This window comes from Bacillus rossius, chromosome 5 (assembly GCF_032445375.1).
Source record: "Bacillus rossius redtenbacheri isolate Brsri chromosome 5, Brsri_v3, whole genome shotgun sequence".
NCBI lineage: Eukaryota > Metazoa > Arthropoda > Insecta > Phasmatodea > Bacillidae > Bacillus > Bacillus rossius.
The window spans coordinates 65,541,593-65,565,031 of NC_086333.1; the positions used below are offsets into that span (position 1 = coordinate 65,541,593).

Below are 23,439 nucleotides of genomic sequence, written 5' to 3' on the forward strand. Positions count from 1 at the left end.
AGTGGGGTATGTTTACGAAAAGCATTTAAGAGTTCGCTGAGGCCCGAAAAGTACTTTTAATTTTGGATCATGTTTTTAAATTGTATTTATAGAAGAGTTAAAATGGCTAAAACGCATGTTTTCAGAGTAATTTTTAGGCGTAAAACAACCAGTACAGATTATTAAAAGCACTTAAGGGACTTGCATTACACCTTTATCTTCATTTCTCCGCCATATAATGTTGCGGTCACCGCTAAAATTTCACGGTTATCCTGTGACGACGAGAAGACTGCGCGCCAATTAAGAGACTTGCGCTTAGAGACTACACCGCGCTAGAAATACCATCGAGCGTCGCGCTTATCATCCCGCCTCACTAACACACATACACCCCTGACGAGGCGGGCCCCTTAACAGATTCCAATAAAGAAACTCAACCTCAAGAAACAAGCAAGGCTGTAATTGGATCATATTTAAACGCTACCTCAATCTCCACAAGTTGTTCACTATCTAGCGAACGGGATATGAGATATGCGAGGGTGTTGATGTTCCAAAACACAAAAGGTTCGAACAAAAACATTTATTGACATAGACCATTCTGTTAAAATATGTCATTAAACAAATGGAATAGTCGTGCTTTGTGGACTTTTTGCACTGACTGAGGACTTAAAAATGTCGTACTTCACTGTATATCAGCTGTGAACACACAGAATATTGGCATCATTAGCAATACGCATTAAAATATCAACAACTCCCTCAGAATAGACAACTTATAAAACACGTAACTGTAACCACTTAAAATTGCTACCGGGAATTTCTTCCAGTGCATGCGTTAGGACAAATTATACTTTACGATTCTGCAGACATGAACAACTAAAATATTCATGGCAGGTACGGAATAACTCCCGATTAAAATGTATGACCCTGAATATTTACAACTATGCTTGAGGTCGATTAGGCCTCATTGTCTTGCAATTTCAAATACATAATTTGATACCGCTTGCAATAAAGCTTCCGTGATAAAATTTATTCAAGTAGACATGGCATAGGACTTGCCTTTGGCTACTCGATGAAGTCAACTCCCGTTAACTGGTGTGATTGTTATGATAGTTGTAGTCTCCCGCGTAAAAAGTAATAAGTTATTTCCTCGCAGGGGCTTACAGAATGGAGCCTGTTAGCAAATAACGTGGTTGCAACAAGGTACGGAAGGTCTGAGGGATATGATTCACTACATGACATGTCAGAAATTTGGGATAAATATTTTGAAAATTGGAATTATAGAAGAAAAAAAAAGATGGGAAAAAATCCACGATTGCACGGCCTGATCCACCTCAAAACGCAGCTCAGAGATATTCTGGAAAAAAAAACTAGCATTTTTAATTATTGACCGCCGTCTTTATTCCTGAAGTCGTAGGTCACTGTCGCTGTCGCTGCTCGCCTCGTTCCGCCAGCACTCGGCAGGACTCGTGGCTTCTCCACGGGTCAAGGAACTCGCTCTCGCCGCAGCCCGGGGAGGGACGTAGTCGCTGACTTCTACGCCCCGTCAGCACCAGAAGCACTCGTCGTCTTCCTCCCAGCTGAATGGCAACAGCTGGTCGCACTGGGACTCGAACCACCACTGAGAGAAAGGTTTGTTTGCCTCAACAAAATATTTGTTTATATTTGGCGAATTAAATATGTTTTGTTAATTCAAACAAATATTTTGTAGTAGGAGAGATTCTGTTGACCCAACGAAATGATTTTGCCAACTCAAATGTATATTTGGTTAAGTGTAACAAATTATTTTTGTTACTTAACGAGTTTGGTTAAACTAACAAAATATTTTGTTCCACCAAGTAAATATTTGTTTCGCCATATATAAACAAATATTTGTTTGATTCAAACAAACCTTTTTTCTCTGTGCAGCGGCGACGTCGTATCACCTCGGCGTCACCGATATCTTCCACTCGCTGCTCGCTGGGCGAGCGAGTGTCGTGTCGTTAGCTGTGGTACGCTGTGCCGACTCGCTTGCTTGCTCCTACTCGCTGGGTTACTCGCCCTCGATGGCCGTACCAGGGACTCGAACCAGTGACTTGAGTCGTCAGCTGCTCGCTCTTGTACGGTAGTTAGCCGTCCTGCTGTGTGCTGCTCGTTCAACTACAGACGCTCGCCGAGCGAGTGTTGCTCCCTCGTCCGAAGACTCCAACCAGCCACTTAAACCCTCCCGTCACGACCTTACCGCCACCTTACTCCATCACTAGAGACCTGCAAAATTCGCGGATTCATTTCGTGATATGCTACAATTCAAATAATTATACCTTAGCGCTGCTTCTACCACTGGTTCACTGTTAATCTGGAGTAATGAGGGCCAATTAGAGACCCTCGCTCAAAGAAGTGTCGAATCACAGACACTCGGTCGAGACGACTCACAAGTCAGCAGCCAATGAACAGGTGGCATTTGCCCGAGTGTGTAGAGTGTAGTAGAGTCTATCCTGGAGGTCATTGAATCCGCGAATTTTGCAGGTCTCTATCCATCACTCGTTCCTTCAACGTCCCTCACTCGTTGCTGACCAAGCGAGTGTTCACCCGTGGACTCGGGATTCGAGCCCGTGACCCTCGGTACTGGTGACGTCAGTGCCAAAACCTCGGTTGAGGTCCCTCGTGGCAGGGCTTACCCCAATGATGGCGTTTGTCCTTTTTGGTCGGCGCTGGGGGCGGACAGATCTTCGCTGGGTCTCTCGTGGCGGCGGTGCGGTGTCTCGCACGTCTCTGCAAAAACTGGGCTTTATTTACCTGTCCAGTGGCAACGGTCATTATTAGAGATCGGAAAAATTCGCGGATTCATTTCGCGATATGCTAGAATGCAAATACTTAATTGTATTTTTATGCAACTTCTGCCATTGGTTCGCTGTTAACCTGGAGGACTGTGGGCCCAATTATAGACCCTCAGTCAAAGCAGTATCGAATCACGAGTCTCCCAATTGAGACTCCTCACAAGTCGGCAGCCAATGAACAGGCGACGGTTGCCCGAGTGTGCACAGGATCGTGGAGTATAGCCTGGAGGTCATTTAACCCGCGAATTTTTTCCAGTCCCTAGTCATTATGAACCAGAATATCCTTCATTCCGCCTGTCCGGGCTGTGCAGGATGCACAATAACCGGGCGGAACCACCGGTGACACGTGACAATCAAATAAACGAGAACCTTCTTATTTTTAGCCTCGCTCAAGCTTTGCGGGTTGCCGACCTCACAGGCGAGCTGAGTTGCCCTCGCGCTGGCAAGTGCAGCGGGTTGCGTCCTTTCAGGTGTGCAACCAAACACACTTCATTATGCCGCGATGAAAAAGTTTTAAAACGGGTTGGAGAACACCCGTTACAAAGAAATCGCCTCTTGAAATGTTTTAGGAGTACGCGCCGAGAAATTATTGGAATCACTAGCTCGAAAACATTTTAAGTTCATCTATCATTTAGTATTTACTTCCAAGTGGAAAAAATACAGAAAAAATTAAAAATTACTTATAAATAATTTTATATACACTTTAAAAATAAACAATGACTCAAGTTGGATTTATTGATAAATAATTACAGTTCATACGTCTTTTTCTAGTTACTGCATGGGATATCATTTGTCAATTTACATATGAATAGTCATTTGTTGAACTTTACCAACAAATTAAGTAACAATACTTACTATTATATTTTGGTATATGAGTGTCATCAAATTAAAAAAAAAGGTTTTCGATATTACAATAAAATTGATTAAATTAATCCCGGGGCTACCATTTAAGACGTGTTTGAATTTACATTCAAAATCATGATAAGTTTTTTTAGTTGAATCATTTCGTACCGACAGATAAAAAAATAACTTTAGTTTTGGTTTAGGAATATAATTTTCTAGAAAGAAAAGTATTTAATGCGTTATTATTTGAAAATCACAGATAGACACTTTAGTTTTATTTATTTATACTGATTATGTTTGGCAAACACAATTTATACGTTTTGTCTAAGGTTTTTGTTACAAATTTCTCGTCACTTTTAGCACACTGTGTTCGTCTGTGCCGTGATTGGTCTTAACAACTAATTCCTTCCACGCAATTCTCTGTTCTCTGTGCTGACTATCCGTTTAAAATTTGTCATCCACTGATTTTGGCTTGATTTTCTGTGTGTTTGTGTATTCATCTTTCTTGCCCATTCTTTTAGTTTCTTTATGACATACAGTAAAAAATCAATGGTGAATGTCCATAAAAATGTTTTGAACCAATATTCATTTTTTGCAAGAATTATTCAATGATTATACAATATATAGGTTTTTTTTTCTTTTGCTTTCTCTCTCTCTCTCTCTCTCTCTCTCTCTCTATATATATATATATATATATATATATATATATATATATATATATACACATACCTATATGTGTGTGTGTGTTACAATGCTGGATTTCTGCCAAATATACAAAGATTTTTGATGTTTGTTGTGTTAATAAAAATAACTGTCAATGCAGATGTAGTGAGCTGTTCTTGAATTCGTATCGTGATGTTTTTGAAGTGAAAATTCTTTGCTGAGGGGGTAACCATTTTTGAGCATTACGAAAATTCAGATCGCATGAGGGGAAATAGCTAGGTATATGGTGAAGTAACCGGGAGAGAAGGGAAATAGTTACGTGGTGGGGAAACAGATATAGAGGAGACGGCAGGGAAAGGTAGAAATGACGCAGCATACTTGTTCTCTTGCGCTCTTTTTCTCTCGCGCACTTGCACATTTTAATGTGCGCAGTTGTTGTTTCTTGGGGGGTGGACGTCACGCTATCTCTAGTCCGGGGCCTTTGGTGCAGTCAGTGATCGCTGGAGCAGACTTGAGCGAGCTCCACGTGGCGGCGTGCGGCTCAGGTTGAACCCCGCCATGCTGCAGGGATAGGCGGGTCGCGGCGGTAGGGACCCGCCTGCGCCTGACGCCATCCGACTTGCTGGCATCTAGCAAGGGAGTATTTGGGCAGAGGGCAACACAGCGGGGTTTTAGCCTATTGTTGTGCACCGAGCCACGGGCCATATTCGCAAGAAAAATATTGTTCTTGCATGTATGTATTATTAATTTAATTACTTATGTAAATCAGTGTTGTTAAACAAAATTATTTGAGCATTGTTTTGGTTGTGTAACTAAGTATTTTTGCTAGCAAATTGCTTTTCACTCTTTTTTTTTGACCCTATAAATAACCTAATTAATAGCAAGCTTCAAGATTAAGAATCATTTAAAATCAAATTTTGTTTTAAATGTGCCATAAAAATTTAGTCCATTTTTATTAATTCAAAGAATCCACAATTTATTTATCCGTATGGAAAAGAGTTATTTCATTTGAGATCATACCTGCGTCATTACTATTCTCAATTATTATCTTTCGTTCTATTTAAAAATATAGGAATAATTTATCTCTATCTATCACTAATAAGCAAGAAGTTCCGCTTCTGTCGCGCGTGGACTCCACGTATCAAACATTCTTGTAGGAATACTGTCGGATGATTACAACGCCAGCGCCTCACCTCGGCCACTGAGGGAACTGCTACGTCCTGTGGTCTCATTGGCCGCAGGCGTCCCTCCGTCCCCGTGGAACGTGCGAACAAGGAGTGGTGGGGGGGGGGAGGGAGGGGGTAAAGGAGGAATAAAGGGAAATCATAATTCCTCCCCCTGCACCCCTCCACCCGCCCTCATAAACCCGGCGGGGCACCGTCTTCACCTCCTTTCAAGCGTCGGACAATGGCGACCGTCATTTGTCACCTCGCTTTGGTTGCTTTCCCTCGGGGACTCCCGCCGGCGGAATGGCTAATTTCATTTGTCATTTCCCCCCCCCCCTCTCCACTGTAAAGAGGCGCGTATCATCACGGGACGTCTCCGGGTACAGTTCAGTTCGCTTTGAAGCGAATCATTTAGAAAACCAAAACTGTAAAAAAACTATCAATACATTCAACGCGTCTGGCTTGCCAAAAGTAAAAATTCTACGGACTCGTGGAACTTCAATTGCTAAAAGTAGAGTTGTGTCTCCGTTACGGAGAAACTAACTCAAACACACGTTATTATTGGCTCCGATTGGCCAAATTATCTCGTTCCGCACGTAACTCAAACAGTGACAAAACACATTACGGCAATACAGAACCTCAGTGATTCACCCTAAGTTAAATACGTCTTGTTAAGAATTATTTCTTCCAAATCACAGGGGATAACATATTATCGTGGAACTAAATCTTCGCGATTAAACAAGATGCAGTTTTGAAACGACTCAATAACATGCAACCAAGCCGGATGATATAATGTATAGCAACAGCTATTGGATAATGGATACCGACTTATTTGTGTAAAAGAGTGACGATTAAATTCTGGCATCGAAAATAAAGCAATTTTTACAGGTCTATACTCGTTAATGCAAATCCATACGAATATTATGAAAAGAGGGATTTAGTTTTTTTGTTTGTACGTAGTAAACTGGAAAAAAATACTGAACCAATTCCACATAAACTTACACTTTTATCAAGCTAAATTATTCCTGATTTACTTAGTTTATGTTTTACTAAAACAAATTTCCGTAAGATTTAGCAATATATCTAAATAAAAAAACCCGACCACATAGACTGTTTTCTTTGCTTAGGCTGACTAAACCGTTGCAGATTCATATAAAATATACAATCATGTCACGTTGGCATGTGATGCACTCGTGCGTAAGGTATATACTATTTTATATATCTTAGATATACATAATAAAATATTTGTAAACACACATCGAAAGTGCAAATAATTTCTAGAATTAACTCCAGTCTTTCTGTAATTATCTCTGAAATCGTATCAAAACAAGGTGTTGGTTCAATGAATTAAAATTTGTAGGCGAATACTAAAAAAATCGGAACTTTAAATTAATTAAAACTTAAACTTTAAACATATTCGTCCGCCCGTGTGAAACTGGGTAACACAGCTGGTATTATATAAAGCTTTGACATTCATCATCTGTAGGGACACGGAAATATCACCGATTCTTTTGTTCGCAATTTAGACTGTAAACAGCTATATCTTTGAGTTACTTTGGCGATTGAAATACAAATTTTCTCTACACTCCCCTCTACGACTGTGGGGCAGTCAACTACCACCCGGCTGTGGAGTGGCCAAATCACATCCATCCACTCAAAAGAAGGAGAGTTTCTGCAGTAAGAAAATCAGCCAATAGGAAAGCACAGGTAGAGCATACACAGGGCTGTGAATTATAGCCAGACACCAAATTAATCCGTAGGGCTACGTTAATTTTTCGCGAAAATAGTTTTAGACCTCGTTGTGTGCTAAAACTGTATAGTATTGTCTATGTTTCGTGGTAGGCTGGGTTTATTTCAGGCACATGTCTAATGTCGACACACCAATCATTGCGGAAGCAAACGCGTCCTAAATTACCCTGTCAACCCGGATAATGGCTTCTCTTGCAGACGGCCGCCAATTACAAGGAAACATTCGCTAGCACAGACATGCCTTATCTCAGTCTAATGAGTAGTTAGTTGTTTTCCTCCTGATAAACACATGGGTAGAGACTGGAAAAATTCGCGATTTAAAATCCCTAAAGGATAGACTCCATGATCCTCTATGCACTTGTGCAAATTACATCTGCTGATTGGTTACCGACTCGTAACACCTGTTGACTGTAATGATCGTGATTCGCTAATTCTTCTGTTAAAGATTTTTCATTGGCCCAGAGTCCTTCAGATAAACTGTGGCCCAATCACTGAAGCAAAATAATGTCAAAAGAATTTGGACTCTATCCTATCGCGAAATGAATCCGCAAATTTTACAGGTCTCTACACGCAACCCGCCTAATGATGATACCTTGTTGTCGACCAATGAGAACTTTAAAAAAAGATTGATAGACAAGTTGATTCCAGCCTAAAGTGCATTGAATCCTCAAAATAAACGGGGCTCTACACATAAGCTTGGGAAAATATCATGGCCCGACCATTGTTGCCAAATATTTAGATTAATAGCTTTTAAAAATACCTTAATTCGATACAAGATTTATAGCGGACTCTTGTCGCTGTATTTGGATGTCTTACAATCCATCCATACAAGACTAGCTTCCTATTTCTATCAATCAATGTCATTAGCTAATAATGTCGCGAAGTTTCGGTACTTTCTTCAACCACCGACCGACCATTCTGCGTTCTTCCGAGCACCGCATCCCAAAACCTAACATTCTTGTCTTTCCTGGAATATACGTAACAAAGTAATTTATTTTTTGCATGAACAACTGAAGAACGCTAAAGCATTAAAAAGTTATATTTTTAGATATTAACAATTCTTTGTAATAAAACATTAATGAATTTAAAAAAAAAGGAATTGGTATTGAAATTTTCTATGAGTTTTGGGCGTCTGTGTTTAGTATGCTAGCACGCACTGCGGAGTTGTTTATTTCTCTTCGTCGTTGTACATTCTACGACCGTGCGAGAGTAAAACTCCAAGGAAGAATTCTACAGCGTCAGTCTATGGTGGCAGAACCGATTAAGACGCGGTATTTAAACCTATTATGGTTGTGACTACTTAGTAAGGTCCCTGATGGTAATATGGCCATGTTGGTAATATGGCCATTTGGCTGCCATTGACTTAGTTCGCGCGGATACCGATAGAATGTGCTGGCATGTTCTTCGGAACACCATTGTCGAGAGCTCACAGAGTTTCCGAGTCCGGGCAGCACGCACACCACCTGGGAGACGCCATTTTCATGGGTTTTTGCTGCGAGCAGAGAACTCTTCTTATTTTACTCCGGTAAGTTTATATTTTATTTTAATAGTGTACTACTAGATATTGTCAGAAATTTGATGTCTCAGTGCGTAGATTTCTATGCTTATTTAAATGTATTTTAAAAAGATTTATTACCTTCAACCATTTAAAAACTATAATCGACTTTTTGAAATGTCACCCAGGTTGTTAATATGGCCAACCATGTGGCCATATTAGCTGCAGTTGGCCATATTAGCAACATTTTGTGAATGAAATGGTTTATACATACTGTATGGCCCCTCGTAGGTAAATTGTTATTAGTGTATGTGATTTTATTATTTATTACGAGTTTATTTATAACTGTAATTAATATATACCTTTACAGAGACAAGTAATAAAAATTACAGAAAAATGTGTACCTCACACAGGATACCTACCTAAAATGACAACTTAAAAAAACTCCTTAGATGCCATCACTGGGTATATTTAAATTGTTTTTGTCTGGTGCATTTTTGCGGGAAAATATTTATTAAAGTGCACAATGGAAAATATATTTTTAAGAATAATATGTAAAAATGTAATGAAGTGAAAATATCATGAAACTTTTTTTGCAGGAAAATATTTATTGAAAGAGCATACTGGATATTATATTTTCAATAATTCTATATAAAAATTAATTAAATTACATAAAAAAAATCCCGATACATTAATTATGGCGCCAAAAATAATAACTTATAATTAAATTGTAACTAATGTTAATTCTTTGTTTTTTGTTTCAGAAATGAATCCCTTCAATCCACAAAAGAAGCGGGGTAGTTGGACACAAGATGGACTCAGCAAGGCAGTAGATGCTGTAAGACTTGGCAACCTATCTGTTAATGCAGCAAGTAAAAGGTATGTCGTGCCTAGGCGAACCCTTCGCCGTTATCTTTCCAATAACCAAGATGTTAAATCAAAATTGGGTTGTAAGGCCACACTCAAAACTGAGGAAGAGAGGGAACTTAGCAGGAGAATAATTCGTCTAGCAAATGTTGGTTATCCACTCACATCAAAGATGCTCAAGTTAAATGTTTTTAAATACTGCCGTGAAAATGGGATAACTCACCGGTTCACTAAAGAAACTGCAGGTCGCTACTGGTTGAATAGCTTTTTGGCCAGAAATCCTGAAATTAGCAAACGAAAAGCTCAAAGGCTAAATCCTGCCCGAGCTCAAAAGCTTAACAAATTCATAGTTGGAGACCATTTTGAAAAATTACAGAATGTCCTTGCTGAGAACAAGTTTTTAAACTTCCCTGAAAAAATATTCAACATGGATGAGAAGGGTTGTAGGTTACAACTGCACAAAGATCCAGAGGTTTTGGCGAAAAAGGGGTCAAAGCGCGTCCACATTGTTGCAAAGGAACGTGGCGAGAGTGTTACTGTTGTAGCCTGTGGTAATGCTACTGGAAATGTCATTCCCCCAATGATCCTATTCCCTGGATTAAGAAAAAATCCAGCTTGGGAAAAAAATTTACCTACAGGTTCAACAACAATAATGACTCGAAAAGGTAGCATGACAACCGAATCTTTTGTGTCCTTCCTGAATCACTTCTCTAGGTTCAAGCCAAGTGGGCCTTGTCTTCTGATTTTTGATGGGGCTAAGTCACATTTAGACTACAGCATATGTGAAGTTGCAGAACAGAATGAAATTATTTTGTACTGTCTTCCGTCAAACACGACTCATGAGTTACAGCCTTTAGACAAAGGTTGTTTCCGAAGTTTTGAGATTTTTTGGGATCAGCACACACTCCTTTATTTTAATATGCACAAAGAACAGCAAGACATTTCTAAATTGAACTTTGCTGATGTTTTTACACCAACATGGGAAAAGTCCATGACACAAGCAAACATGAAAAGTGGATTTAAGGCTACTGGCATTTTCCCCTTCAATCCGTTCGTGATTCCAGAAGAGGCCTTTGCACCCAGCATAGCTACTGAGCTTCCACCACCTAACACAAAAATGGCAGACGAAACTGTAACCGCTTATGCGTTGCAGGAACAACATAATTCCAATGACGACCATTCATTGGCAGGTCCGTCTGGTCTACAGACAAATGTTAGCCAGCTTGGTTCTAGACACAGCACCAGTTCATCATCTGATTCAGATATCACAGGAGACTTGGCACAACCTTCAAGTTCTTCAGATTACTCTGATAGTTTGCATATTCCCGAAAGTACTGCAAATCTGTCCAGGCGTGGTTCCATTGGAGAAATGCTACCTACACCAAAGAAAAAACGGAAAACCACACGGGTTATGAAACCTGCTATAAACAACAGGGGTGTTGTACTGAATAAATCTTTATTTGAAGATAACAAGGATGTAAAGTTAGATAGCAGCAAGAACAGTGGAAACAGCAAAAAATATAATACAAAGTCTGTTCGCCAGATAACTGCTTCAAAGAAGTCTGAGAGTTGGTACTGTGCAATTTGTTGCAATGATGAAGTGAAGGATATGAGACTGTGCGGAGTTTGTGAAATATATGTCCATGAAGAATGTGTTGGCCTCACCAAAGATGACAAAGAGTTTTTTATTTGCCCGAAATGTTTATTATAGTGTAAATATTTTGAAAGAGACCAATATGTTACTTGTTAATATCATATTTTATCTACAATCAGACTTTCATTATCAAAAAATAATAAAACTGTATTTTTATATGTTTTAAAAAATATATTTGCTGTTTATTCTTATGTATGTATAAGTAAATATTAGTAAATATTCATCAGAAATACAATTTATTTATGATTTGTGCTAATAAATCTTAATTTTCAGCTTCCTATAAATCATTGGCCATATTAACATCACATGCTTTTAATATGGCCCAAATACATGTATTTATTATTTTGCAGTTATTTTATAATGACATGTATTAAAAAATGTTTTGTTAATGGTTTTTGACAAGAAAAACCCTAGATATTATGTCCATCAAACACTTTTGGGGATTTCCCGAAAACTAGATAAAATAAAATTAAACAAAGCTTAACATGGCCATATTACCATCAGTGACCTTAGTTTGATTTGTATTTTGTTGGTTATAGGTTCGAATTTGAGGTAAAATTAAGATCTTATTAAAACTGGACTAATTAATGTCAACTGTATTTAGTGGTGGGTTTATTGCGTTTATTTGATCGAATTTGAATATATTTCTAAAGGGTCAAAAATAAAATAACGTTCATGTTATTAAAAAATGACTATGATGTTAAAACATTCAACCATTTGAATGTTAGTTTCAAGAACTAAGTTTCCACAATAAATACATAATAGGTACATATTAGATTTGTATTGTTATATATTAAAAGTACAATATCTTGGAAAATGGTGATAAGAGAAGTTTATGAAGAAAACCTCAAATAGACCTAGTACACTGTATAACCCTCAGTATTGGATTTTTGTATTTACCTCATTCCCTTCAATAACTTACATTGAAACTTTTTCCCTCTAATCTTAAATCTCCAAATACTTGAGATTCGATGGTATTCGAAGGTTTGAGGATTTGATTAGCCCATCCATAATATTTAGTTGTCTTATTTGCAGTTGACTTTTTGTGAGTTTTTAAGGATGTAAAGCTCAATTAACTCGGTCAGATCGTTCAGTCAGGCAAGTTCCGAGACAGTGAAAGCTCCCCGTGAACATTAAACTTGAAGTTCCTTAAATGGTTCTTGCAATAGAGAGGATTTATTTAGGGTGTTTTTTTTTAACTTACCCATTGCTGGTTACACTGTATGCCATAAGAGATCTCAATAACGGACAAAAAAAATGTATGGTGAAGATTTCACCGACGTTTCGGTTGAACTTGCAGTCGCCATATTCACGGTAGCAAAAACCTACTGCCAACCCTGCTGAAGATGGCGACTGTAAAGTCGACCGAAACTTTGGCGAAATCCAACCATCGACGCGGCTAAAACCCATAAAACCGAGAGACCGAAAAAAGATGGCATGTTTTGTGATTCGCCCTTTTCATAATATTATCCCTCGTGCGGTTACGGCCAGTGACTTCAACTTCAGAACAGACGTCCACTCCGTAGGTGAACTTTGATACAGACCGCTGACATTATTTACGCTTGTTTAAGGGAGCATTTCCGCTGAGGGCTCTCAGGGGAAGTGACGTCAAGACGAGGGACCGCGAAGGTCAAGGTCTCTCGCTAGTCAGGGAAAAGCCAGGGAAATATCAGGGAAGAATGCCACCGCTCGCTACGGTGTCGCCACGGTAGACCGACAACAGCGCCCAAGGATTGCCACCTTAACATTTATTTTAACTTCTTTGTTCAAAAACATTCATTTATAGACAGGGCAATATATATATATATATATATTTTTTTTTTTTTTTTTTTTTTTTAGAAAAAATCTGCAGTATGGTATGCCCGTGCTAGCGATTGTTCCCTTGTGAGAAAAACCACATAGGACATAAAAACAGTTGCTTCGGCTGACGACACGAACGAAAATCACATCAGCGGTGTTCTGTAATGAAAATGAAAGCCACCAGGGAGCAAAATAATTAAATGATCGGGTAATACACGTTGACGTGCCTACAAGCTAAATTATTTGATCTTCTCTACGTGGAGCTACTGTATTTCGAATGAAGTCACACATAAAAATAATGGTCATAAGTTACAAATACCCGTATTAAAAATTATAAAAAAAAAATGTCTAGTTGTGGCGGCTTCCGTTTTGCACGTATTTCATTTTTAATGCAGTCATAGTTTACAAGCGCAGTTTTAGATGAGTTTTTTAAATTTAATTGCAAGACCCGTAGTAAATTCATTGTCACCGAGTTAAAGAACGCGGCGAAGTAAAACACTGAATTCGTATTCTGATTCAGTGTTGACAAATTTCATACTTAGAGACCGAAAAAAATTGTGAATTCATTTAACGATAAGATAAAATTCAAATGTTTAACCTCTAAGCAGCTTCTGCTGTTAGTACACAATTTAAAGGGAATACTCTTAGCCAATGAGAAACCCTTCAACTGAAGATTTACCGAATCACAGGCTATCAAGTTGAAACGTCTCACCAGTCAGCAGCCAATGAACAACAAGTGACATTACACAAGTGTTGACTTCAACAAGTAGCCAAAACTAAGTCCTATGTCATGTCGACAAAAAAAAATCCACGGAAGTTTTTTTACAAGCTATAGGCCCTATAAAACTATTTGGGATTGCAAAATAGGGAGGGATAATCCGCCTAAAACGTATCCGCCGATACGTAAACAGCACTGCACTCTGCAACGAGGAAACGTCCCCACAACTATGTTGTGTCCGCAGAAGGAAAACCTTCTAATCGCTGATTCCGAGTAGCACGCCCGAATAGTTCGCGTTCGTGCATAATCGATTTTTTTTTTGCCGCTGTAAAGTTTAAATGTGAGTTAGGTTTGTAACTAAAACGAAAAGGTTGGTTAGGTAAGAAAATGTATGAAACTTGCTAAAACAGTGTTTTTTATTCATATCGCGAAGTTGCTCGAGCAAGCGGCGAACTACGGATATGTTTTGCTCAAAAGTTGGTAAAAGTGCGGGAGGAAGGGGGGGGAGAGGCACGCAAGAGAGGTCACTGAATCGCAAGCATTCCACTACTGGAAATTCTGTCTAACATATGCCACGCACGTTCCATTTAAACGATGTGAGAGCAACCGTCGTGTTATAAAAAGGGAAGTGAATATATTTCATGTAAAGTTTTTGGACATATCCTGCAGGAATGCAGAGCGACACTTATAAAATTAAACTTTTCACAAATGCATATATTTATTTACATTTTTTGAAAAGGTAATATTAATAAGTTCTACTCTTACTTATTTAAATTGAATAAAATTAAAAAATCTAAATGACAAACTGAAAGGTGTTTCACAATCACAAATATATTGACTTAAGAGTTGACGATACCTTTGTTGGTAATAACTTCTATATGTTTAGGCATCGTAAGATATGGATATGCCTTCAGTATAATCTATAATTTCTCACGTCATTAATATATGCGGATTATTAGTTTGAAATTTATGATAATTCACTTCTAAAATAATATTTTTATTTGGAAACATCTTAGCTCTCGGTACGCCTCATTTAGTACGAGTAATTTCGTGGAAATGGAACGGAAGAAGATGAACGAAAATGTGTAAACAATATGGCGGACCCACGTGTAGCAACATAAACCCGTATATAGTAACTTTCGTAAACATTAGGGGACATACCAAACGTATTGGCGTGTTAAATGTACCTTTATGATAGTGAAACTACCCTGGAATATATTTGGTAAACTAAAATAGGCATATTAAAAAGTAATTCAAAATACTTAATTAAACTGACAATACAATGACCTTAATACATATTCTCCTTATACATTCTCAATAGGCTTAGTAGCACAGTTATAGAGAGCGCTTTTGTTGACCTTAAAGGACGTGGTTAAAATCTCGTCACTGGAAAACCTTATTTTTTATTAATATTATACTATATTCATATTATATATTTTAATGTGGAATACATTCAACAAGGCTAAGGTTTTTGCGTAGTAAGTATCTGAGGACTGACTTCAGTCGTTTAAGCAAAATCAAATAAACAAACATATACTTAGTGTTATAATGTTGTTTTAAAATGTTACAGGCTAATATTTAGTAATGCCATAGAAGTTTAACTTCTAGCGTGAACGTAAACTTTAAAGTTTTATTGAAATTTAACAAGATGACCAGTATTTTAATAAATTTCCATGTCGAAAATCAGTCCCAAAGTCAGGGTTTCAAATTTTTTCAAGTCTTTTTCGCTTTTATCAGAGCCGTTTCTAATAGTCTAAAATGTCTTTGTGTTTCGAGCTGGTATCTGCGCGTATGGTGGCAAGCAACGTTTACGAATTCGAGCGGCGGGTACAGAAAGTAAGTGTGTGATTTGCGTTCAGGAATTTTGTTATTTGAAAAGCGAATATGTTTTTATCAAAATATTTATGATGCTCGGCATTATTTTAAAGAATTCTACATTCAATTTCGTGTCCAAGTTTCGTATAGTAAGTTTTGTTGCTAAATTAATAAATTAGAACACATATATAAGCTATTTACTGAGGTTAAATAATGTTTACACATAACTGACTATTACTGAACAACTCGCTCACTTTTTTTTCAGTTTTTGTTTTGTGTATATATAGCTTCAGTTGTTTAAGCAAACTGTTATATACAGTTACGTATTTCCATTTTTGAATTCACTTTTATTTCACCATGCGTGATGAAATAATAATTTAGAGTAACTTATCAAATGCGTTAGCTCACTTAATTTTTATTGACCAAGTGATAAAAATTCATTTAGAAGGTTTAAGAAGAAGATATTGATTTGTTTCAAAACTAAATTATCTGCTATTGTATCTTTAAATCGACTCGTATGTATTAGACTCAAGTGTTTCTCTTGGAAAATCAATTCTTTAGAAGCCAAGAAATAACTTTTTTTTTATTTGTTGCACAGACCCTACCATATGTATTGCGGTGACTGCGAAATATTATTTTCAGTCTCAGAAATGACTTTTTGAATGAAAACAAAATTTTTATGTAATTTATAAGCCAGAAAAAAGTATTTTTTTTCTTTTTTCTTTCTTTGAAACTAAAAGCTGAAAGTACCTTAATGTGCAGGATTCAACTGACACAACTGAGCCCTCTCAACTTCCAAGTAATTTTTCATGGTAGAGTATGTTAGGATATCTTTCTGGTATTTTACACGTGTAGGTAAACTCCACTACACATCTTAACATGTCTACTAACCATTCATTTTCTGTACGGGGATACATGTTTCCGTACCCAGCTAGGGTAATTAGTGGATGTAATATATATTTTTTTGTATTCTCGAGAGGAAATTCGTAAATTATCCCCGCCTCGTGAACGGTAAATCGCATTAATGAATAAATGGAAATCCCTGGCTACGCACCACCTGGTACGAGGCGAATATTTGAACGCAGATTTTCGACGGCTTATCCAATACAATCACGGAGGCCTGCTCACGCTGCGTAATTAAAACGCTGCATTGAATACAGCGTTTTTTTATGTTCTTCTGATGAAACACACTTTTGTTATTTACGTCCCGAAACTTAAAGCACGGCACTTGCGAGCTTCATGAAGCGAGCTGATGACGGGTATCGTTAACGCGTATCGATTTTCCAGGTAGAGGATTGGAGTGACAAAAAATGACAGCTTAGAGCCGCGTTATGCGAAAAATGAAGGCATCGTCGTTTTGGACATGGCAGTTTTGTACTGTTTGCCATGGAAATATCAAAAATGCAAGTTAAGAATTAAAATTAGGAAAACATAAACCCATAGAGAAAAAGCCTAATTCAGCTATTGTCAAACAGATGGACCCAAAAGTGAACCTAAATAGGTATTATGGACAACAGAATGACGACAGCACCGTCAAACACAGGAGGTTCACTAGGTTTCCTATATGCTATCGTATTGTGTTGTCCACAATACCGGTTTATTTTCATCGTTGTATTCGTATATTTGCTGCGTTAACCAGGTTGTCTGTCTGAATTTCCTGTTTTTGTTGAAACTGCCTGATCGTTGTTAGCCCCCTGTGTTCGTCTGTGCTGTTATTTTTTTTCATGACGAAATTCCTTCTACGAAATTCTTGTGGTGTCTGATATTTTGTGTTTGAATGGTCTAGACTTGCTGGTTTAAGCTTCGTTAATTATGAAGGAAAAAAAATCTCCAATGTTTCGGTCGACATTGCTGTCAATATCAATTGTTCATCATAGTTATCTAGTCAATTTGTATTTATATTTTCCTTTTCTGGATTGGGCATGCTTCTTGATTGGCCGCAGCTGTTGCCAAATCGGGTGTCACTTCCCTCCAGATTGGCTGAGTGATATTTCTCAATAATGGATGAGCTATTGTGATTGTCTGTAACTGTTAGCCAATCACTGAAATACTACGCTGCTGTGATCTGTAGATTCTAAATATAAAAAATATACACAAATTTTTGTTGTGAGGTTTCTCACAAAAAATTATTCCATTCACACACCTGTGACCGTTATCTCCGTTCTAGTGTGTGTGTGTGTGTCTGTCTCCTAAATTTAAAGTTGTTATTTTTTCATTACATTTTTGTTTGTATTTGTCCAATTGTGTTACTTCTCTCATCACCGTCAGTAAATTGTCAAAAACTGGAAGCGACAAAAGTAAGTTGGTAATAAAAATTTACCAACAGTAAAAAAAACACATACACACAAGGGTGCATGGCTGCCACACGCGTTAGGAGTGAAAATTCTATGCATAACAAAGAACACGCAATCAACTAGACATAAAAAGTAGCAAACTTTACCTTCTGACCATTTTAAAATGTGTTCAACTGAAATTTTGTTGCAAGCGAATGTAATTCCATTGTAGTTCTACGTCAGCTCACTAACAGCGCTACCTGCAGCGCTGCTAATGCCATCTATGTGTGACAGGCTGTAAAGAAGTTTCACTTCAAAAAAATATATTCGATAATTCACTTGAAAAATAAGGTACATAATAGAGGTTCAGAATTGTTCAAAACGATGCTTGGGAGTGGTCCTGACTTCCTCGGCAGGAAGTGACTGTCGCTTCAGGCGTCGGAGCTGTTGCGGGCTCTGGTATCTGGGACAGGATCCATCAGGTCCACGAAGCACCTCGCGGTACCAAGTGTTAGTGAGATCTTCCGGGGAGTCCTCTTCCCTCGACAGGAGGTGTCTGGTGAGGCGGAAAAGCCCTCTACGCTGGCGCAACAGCGGATGGTCACGAAACCATAACCCGGATGGTCAGCACTGCCGTCGGGTCCCAAAAGCCCTTTGGATCGCTGCGAGGATCCGAGATGCGAAATGGCAACGGCTATAGTCTGGACACGGCTTCTGCTCTGGGAGAAGGTCACACGAGCTGTGAGCTCCTGATGGGAGCCGGAGACTGCGTGGCGTCCGAAGTGGCTGGGGCCTTTCGGGTCTATGCAGTTTCCTGTGTCCTGGACCGGGCTAGCTCGCGGGCTGACAGACCACATGAGCCCGCAAGTGCGTGGAAGAATCCAGGCAGTAGTGCGGGAGGACCCTTGTTGATGCTGATGGTTCCTCTGCCGGCCCATGTCGCATGGCGAGGACTTGCAGTCGGTGGCTCTGATCCCCCAGCGCACGCCCCCAACCGGGGAGACGGGTCGACCCAGTGCGCGGCACCACAGCCCACACAGCTCACACAGCCTGGACAGCCGGTAGAAGCTGCATGTGCTTCACCCAGATCACAGGCTCTACGGGCTGTCTGGGGTGACAGACCTGGATAAGCGCCTTGTGACACTCTTAGCATGGGGATACTTTGAGTCAAACCACATGATGTTGGCTGAAAGGGATAAAGGGATTTGGGAGGCCATTACCTGGTATCCTCAGACTCTTACTTTCTACTCTGTTCCTTAGTATAATCCTAAAACATTTTTTTTAAACCCCACGCCATCGGGCAAAATTCTTTACATTCATTTCACACGTTAACTCCGTCAATTACTAACTTCAGTTAAAAGTGATGGTTCTGATGTTTCTCTACCGACTTTTAAAAAGTAAAAATTAAAAACCAAAATTAGAGCTCCTGCCTGGATAGCCTAAAACACCATGATCGATATTCGGCCTGGTCAGGAATTGTTTGAACATTGTAAAAAAATGTTTACATTCCCGCGTTCAGAACTGGGTTTACGTGTTATCTCCTCGCGTCCACGCGGCGGAAACTCTCTGAATAAACCCTGGTCTCACTTACCCCCTCCAGCGAAGTCTGGTGGTCCTAAACCAAACTCCATTGCCTTCACTGTATTGATAAAACACATCAACAAGCAGATATATTTGTACCCTGCGAAACGAAATAGGAATACTTGATGGAACGTAAACAATGTAATATAGCACGGGCAGATCTAGCTTTGAATGAAATTGGGAAAGGTTTTAGGACAGGAGGTGGTTAGCACCCCAAAAACACTACTAGCTCTTTAAAAAACCAATTTTAACACAATCATGATGACGTCTTGAAGGTCTTGATCAAAACGATGGAGTATAAATATTTTTGTCATTCCTACAGTATTTTTTTGTTTCAGTAAGTTTATACCCATGGTTTCTTCCATAGGAACGCCACTGTTACTCAATAGTTACCAAGAAATTAACTAACAGCCTAGCTACCATACACTAGGCAGCGCGTCAGAGTATAAGTGAGAGATGCGCATTTTCAGCAAGATGCGTTCATTTACGCCTGAAGCACGCAAATCCCAGCCGTCGTTGGCGGCTGGGGTAAAACACGCTAGAAGAAACTCCGGGATTATGCCGTAACGTGGCGTGAATAGACAAGAGACTTCCAAAGTTTTTTTCTTATTTTTCATTTTCTAAACTTGGCGCAGGAAGACAGCGTCAAGCGAGCTGAAAACGTAAAGAACGGCGAGGCATTTTTTTTTTTAAATCTCGGCCATTAAAAATTCATATCCCTTGTTTTTGAGCCGTGAGAAACGACAGGCAGGTATACGACGTTGGGTAATTCACGTGGGGAAACAGAAAAAGAAAAAAAAAAGACTTTGGTGGAGAAATGAAGGGCTGTTTGTTTTTTTTTTTTTTGCTCTCTAGATTTAGTTGTGAGTGGGAAGGCGCGATGAAAACCTCCAGAATGGCTAAAGAGGAATGAGAGAGAGAGGAAATTTAACGAAGCGTGCCACAGTCATTTCTCCGCAGAGGCGCGAGGTACGTGCGCGGGGTTTTGAGACGTGGGGAGTCGGGTGTTGGCAGGCCGGTGGCGCCCGGTGGAACACAGGCGAGCAGAAAGGACGGTTGTTGGAAGGTGGAGGGTGCGCGCGCGAGCTGCGCAGCGGAACACGAGAAGCCTAAGATGTACATCAAGTTCTGTCCCTGCCCGAACTCGCCCGAATATTCCACCTTCGGCCAACCTCGGGATTTGTTTTATTTTTTGCGCAGGAAAAATTGAATTCAAATATTAAAAGTGGTCGGTTGGGTTAGCTACATTAAAACACTTTAAAACACTACGGACGGTTAGTTAGGTTAGTATAGCTACATTCAAATAAACAGAGAAATATAAATATATATAAATAAACCTGAGGTTGCCCAAAGGTGAATTGTTCGGGCGTGTTCGGGCAGGGACAGAGCTTGATGTACATCTTAGGCTTCCCGCGGAACATGTGCAGCCCCGTCCATTAAATGGATTGTTTCCTAAATCACTGTGTTCATATAACTTCATGCCTTTATCCGAGACGAAAAATGCGTTACTAATATATTTTGACTGATAATTTATAAACGATTTCACATATTCAATAAATTATTATTAAATACTTTTAAAGGACGTTATGTTTATTTCGACCCTAGCATGAACTAATGTAATTCATTCGTGTAGTATGCAATTTTGATTAAACCGTTTGTATGTAGCCCTTGTATTTTTTATTTTTAAGATGTTATTCGTAAATGTCTAAAACATTTTGATTTTCCCATAATCCTGGAAAGTTAGGTTTCTCAAGATGTGAGAAACTAAAATATGTAGAAATTTATATATTTAAACATGAAAATAAACTCTTGAAGGATAAAAGCTATTTCCAGTTAATTAAAAACGGTGTATCACTTGAATAAATACACTTGGTTCATGTTTGGTTTAAAAATATAAATTATTTACGTTATCTTTGTAAACCATAAAATAATAATACAGTAATGTAATAATTGACATACAATTAGGCATTAGTTACTTTAAGAAACAAAAACACACACATAATATATAAGCAAAAATTATTCAGGAAAGTATCCCCTCAAATAACAGTAAACAACCGTGTATCTGACACATTTTTGAGATTATAATACCTCATATAACTTTGTATGTCCTTACTTACATTTCAGTGAGTGTTTGGTATTTTGTAACTTAAAAATACGTTTAGTAAAATGTGAAATGCGTTAAAACACACCTTCACATTTATTAATTCCGATGAAAGTGTGTAACCTTTCGAAACTAGATTCCAAGAAATAGTTTGTAATACTACAAAAAAATATTGTAAATTTTTACAACACATTGCTATAGTGAATTTTTTATGTAAGTTAGGAAATAAGTCATTGGAAATCACATTGAATATTTATTTTCGCACTTCCGCAAATTGGAGCATAGGTTAACATTTTGATTTATGTTTTATACAAAGCATAAATTACTGAAAGCATGGAGTATATACTTGAATATTAAACAATTTGAATTTTTTTATTATGGTCATTAATTTGCGCAGTTAATTCTGTAAAGCGATTCGGGGAACGGTTTGCAAATAACTTTAACTAATATCTATATGTTCCTACTGGGACAACACAAATATATAAATATCTGGGAAAGAAACCGAAGCAAGGATTACTATGAACACTTTTTTTTATTATTTTTTTTTAGCGATGCAGTTTCTTTCATGCAAGTGCACAAATTTACGAGCATCTGTTATTTTACGTGGTTATTTCAGTTCCATTTACAAAATTAATTACAGTGTAGGCGAATGAAGTAGGTTTATGTAGTGGCTCAAGTCACATGTGCTGCCACCCTTAACTGTTATAAACAAAGGGTGCTTCGTAATTCAAACAACTGGATCTACGTGGAAACTACGCCGTATTCCGACTTTTCGACTTTCGAGCACATTTATATTCAGGTACACGGAAGAATAAGAGTGTTTCTCGCTGTGGACTCAACAAGTTTTAGAATGTTTGGGTAATTTACCAAGAATGTTCTTTTTGATTCCTTTTAAGAGCAAGTAAACTAATTTATCGAATATTTACGAAGTAATCCGTAAATTTACGAAGATCCCTGGATGAATTGTAACCAGTATTTATTTTTGACGTGGCAACGTCTAATAAATCGATGAACACCGCCTGCACGCACGAAAAAGTGTTACGTTACGCACATTGTTCCGTTACGCTCATTGTACGCTTGCGCCGCATCTATCTCTCTTAAACTCGACTGTTTATAAAGTGAAGTGAAAAGTTAATGTGGTTTTCATTGCTTATTACAACAACAATTTCGGCAATAAATGTTAATTATTCTTGCATTTTAAAAATCTGATTACTAGTATAATTTCAAGTATTTATTCTTTCATTATTAAAATAAAAATGATTCAATTTTATTCATAAAAGTAATGCAATCATTTCATCAATGTTTTGTTATGGCGTTGCCACGTTAAACTATCGTCCGTATACCGACTTTACCAGACAACCAAAATTTTTTTTTGTCGTAAATTTCAATGTGATAATTTGTTTAAAAAAAATAGCAGTGCCCAGGTCTTGGAAGCACACCCTGGACGTTTAGATCTTTATTCGCCCCAGCTGATTCGTCAGGGACGTGTGTCTGTGTATGGTCCGTCCCCAGTGGGGCAGGAACCCTTCCGCTGGTTCGAACCCGGGTCTCTGAAGGGCGCCGAGTTCTTCCTACGGCGTCCCGCTCGCTCGCGTCGCTTCGCCGAGCGCCGGGGAAGCAACCTCGACGGGTTTTCAAGTCGTACTCCTTCAGGCGCGTCGTGAACAAATGATTGCTACTCAGATCCCCCAGAGAAGGGGGCTGACTCTGTTGGAGGTCTGGGGGTGGACGGCGGAGCTGGGGGTGTTTCAGTGGGGCCTTAAGTTGGGATGGGTCTCCTCAACCTCTCGACCTAGCCGGGCGCTCTCCAGTAACACGCCGCGATTGGAAATTGGCGAATCTTGTTTCCCCGGTTCTAGGAACCCATGTCAGGCTCTGGCAACAGTGTCTGGCGTGTGAAAGACCCATCTTTCTCCTAACCAGGA

General features: G+C 38.7%; 2 protein-coding genes across 2 annotated transcripts in view; both read left to right on the forward strand.

Moving 5' to 3' along the window:
- Positions 1 to 23,439, forward strand: part of LOC134531916 (neuroligin-2-like) — a 403,682-nt gene that overhangs the window by 7,464 nt on the left and 372,779 nt on the right. The window lies entirely within an intron of this gene.
- On the forward strand, positions 8,524 to 11,459 carry LOC134531915 (tigger transposable element-derived protein 1-like). The gene is made up of 2 exons (XM_063367955.1): positions 8,524 to 8,735; positions 9,470 to 11,459. The coding sequence occupies exon 2, from the start codon at positions 9,472 to 9,474 to the stop codon at positions 11,281 to 11,283; it is 1,812 nt and encodes a 603-aa protein (XP_063224025.1). The 5' UTR covers positions 8,524 to 8,735; positions 9,470 to 9,471; the 3' UTR covers positions 11,284 to 11,459.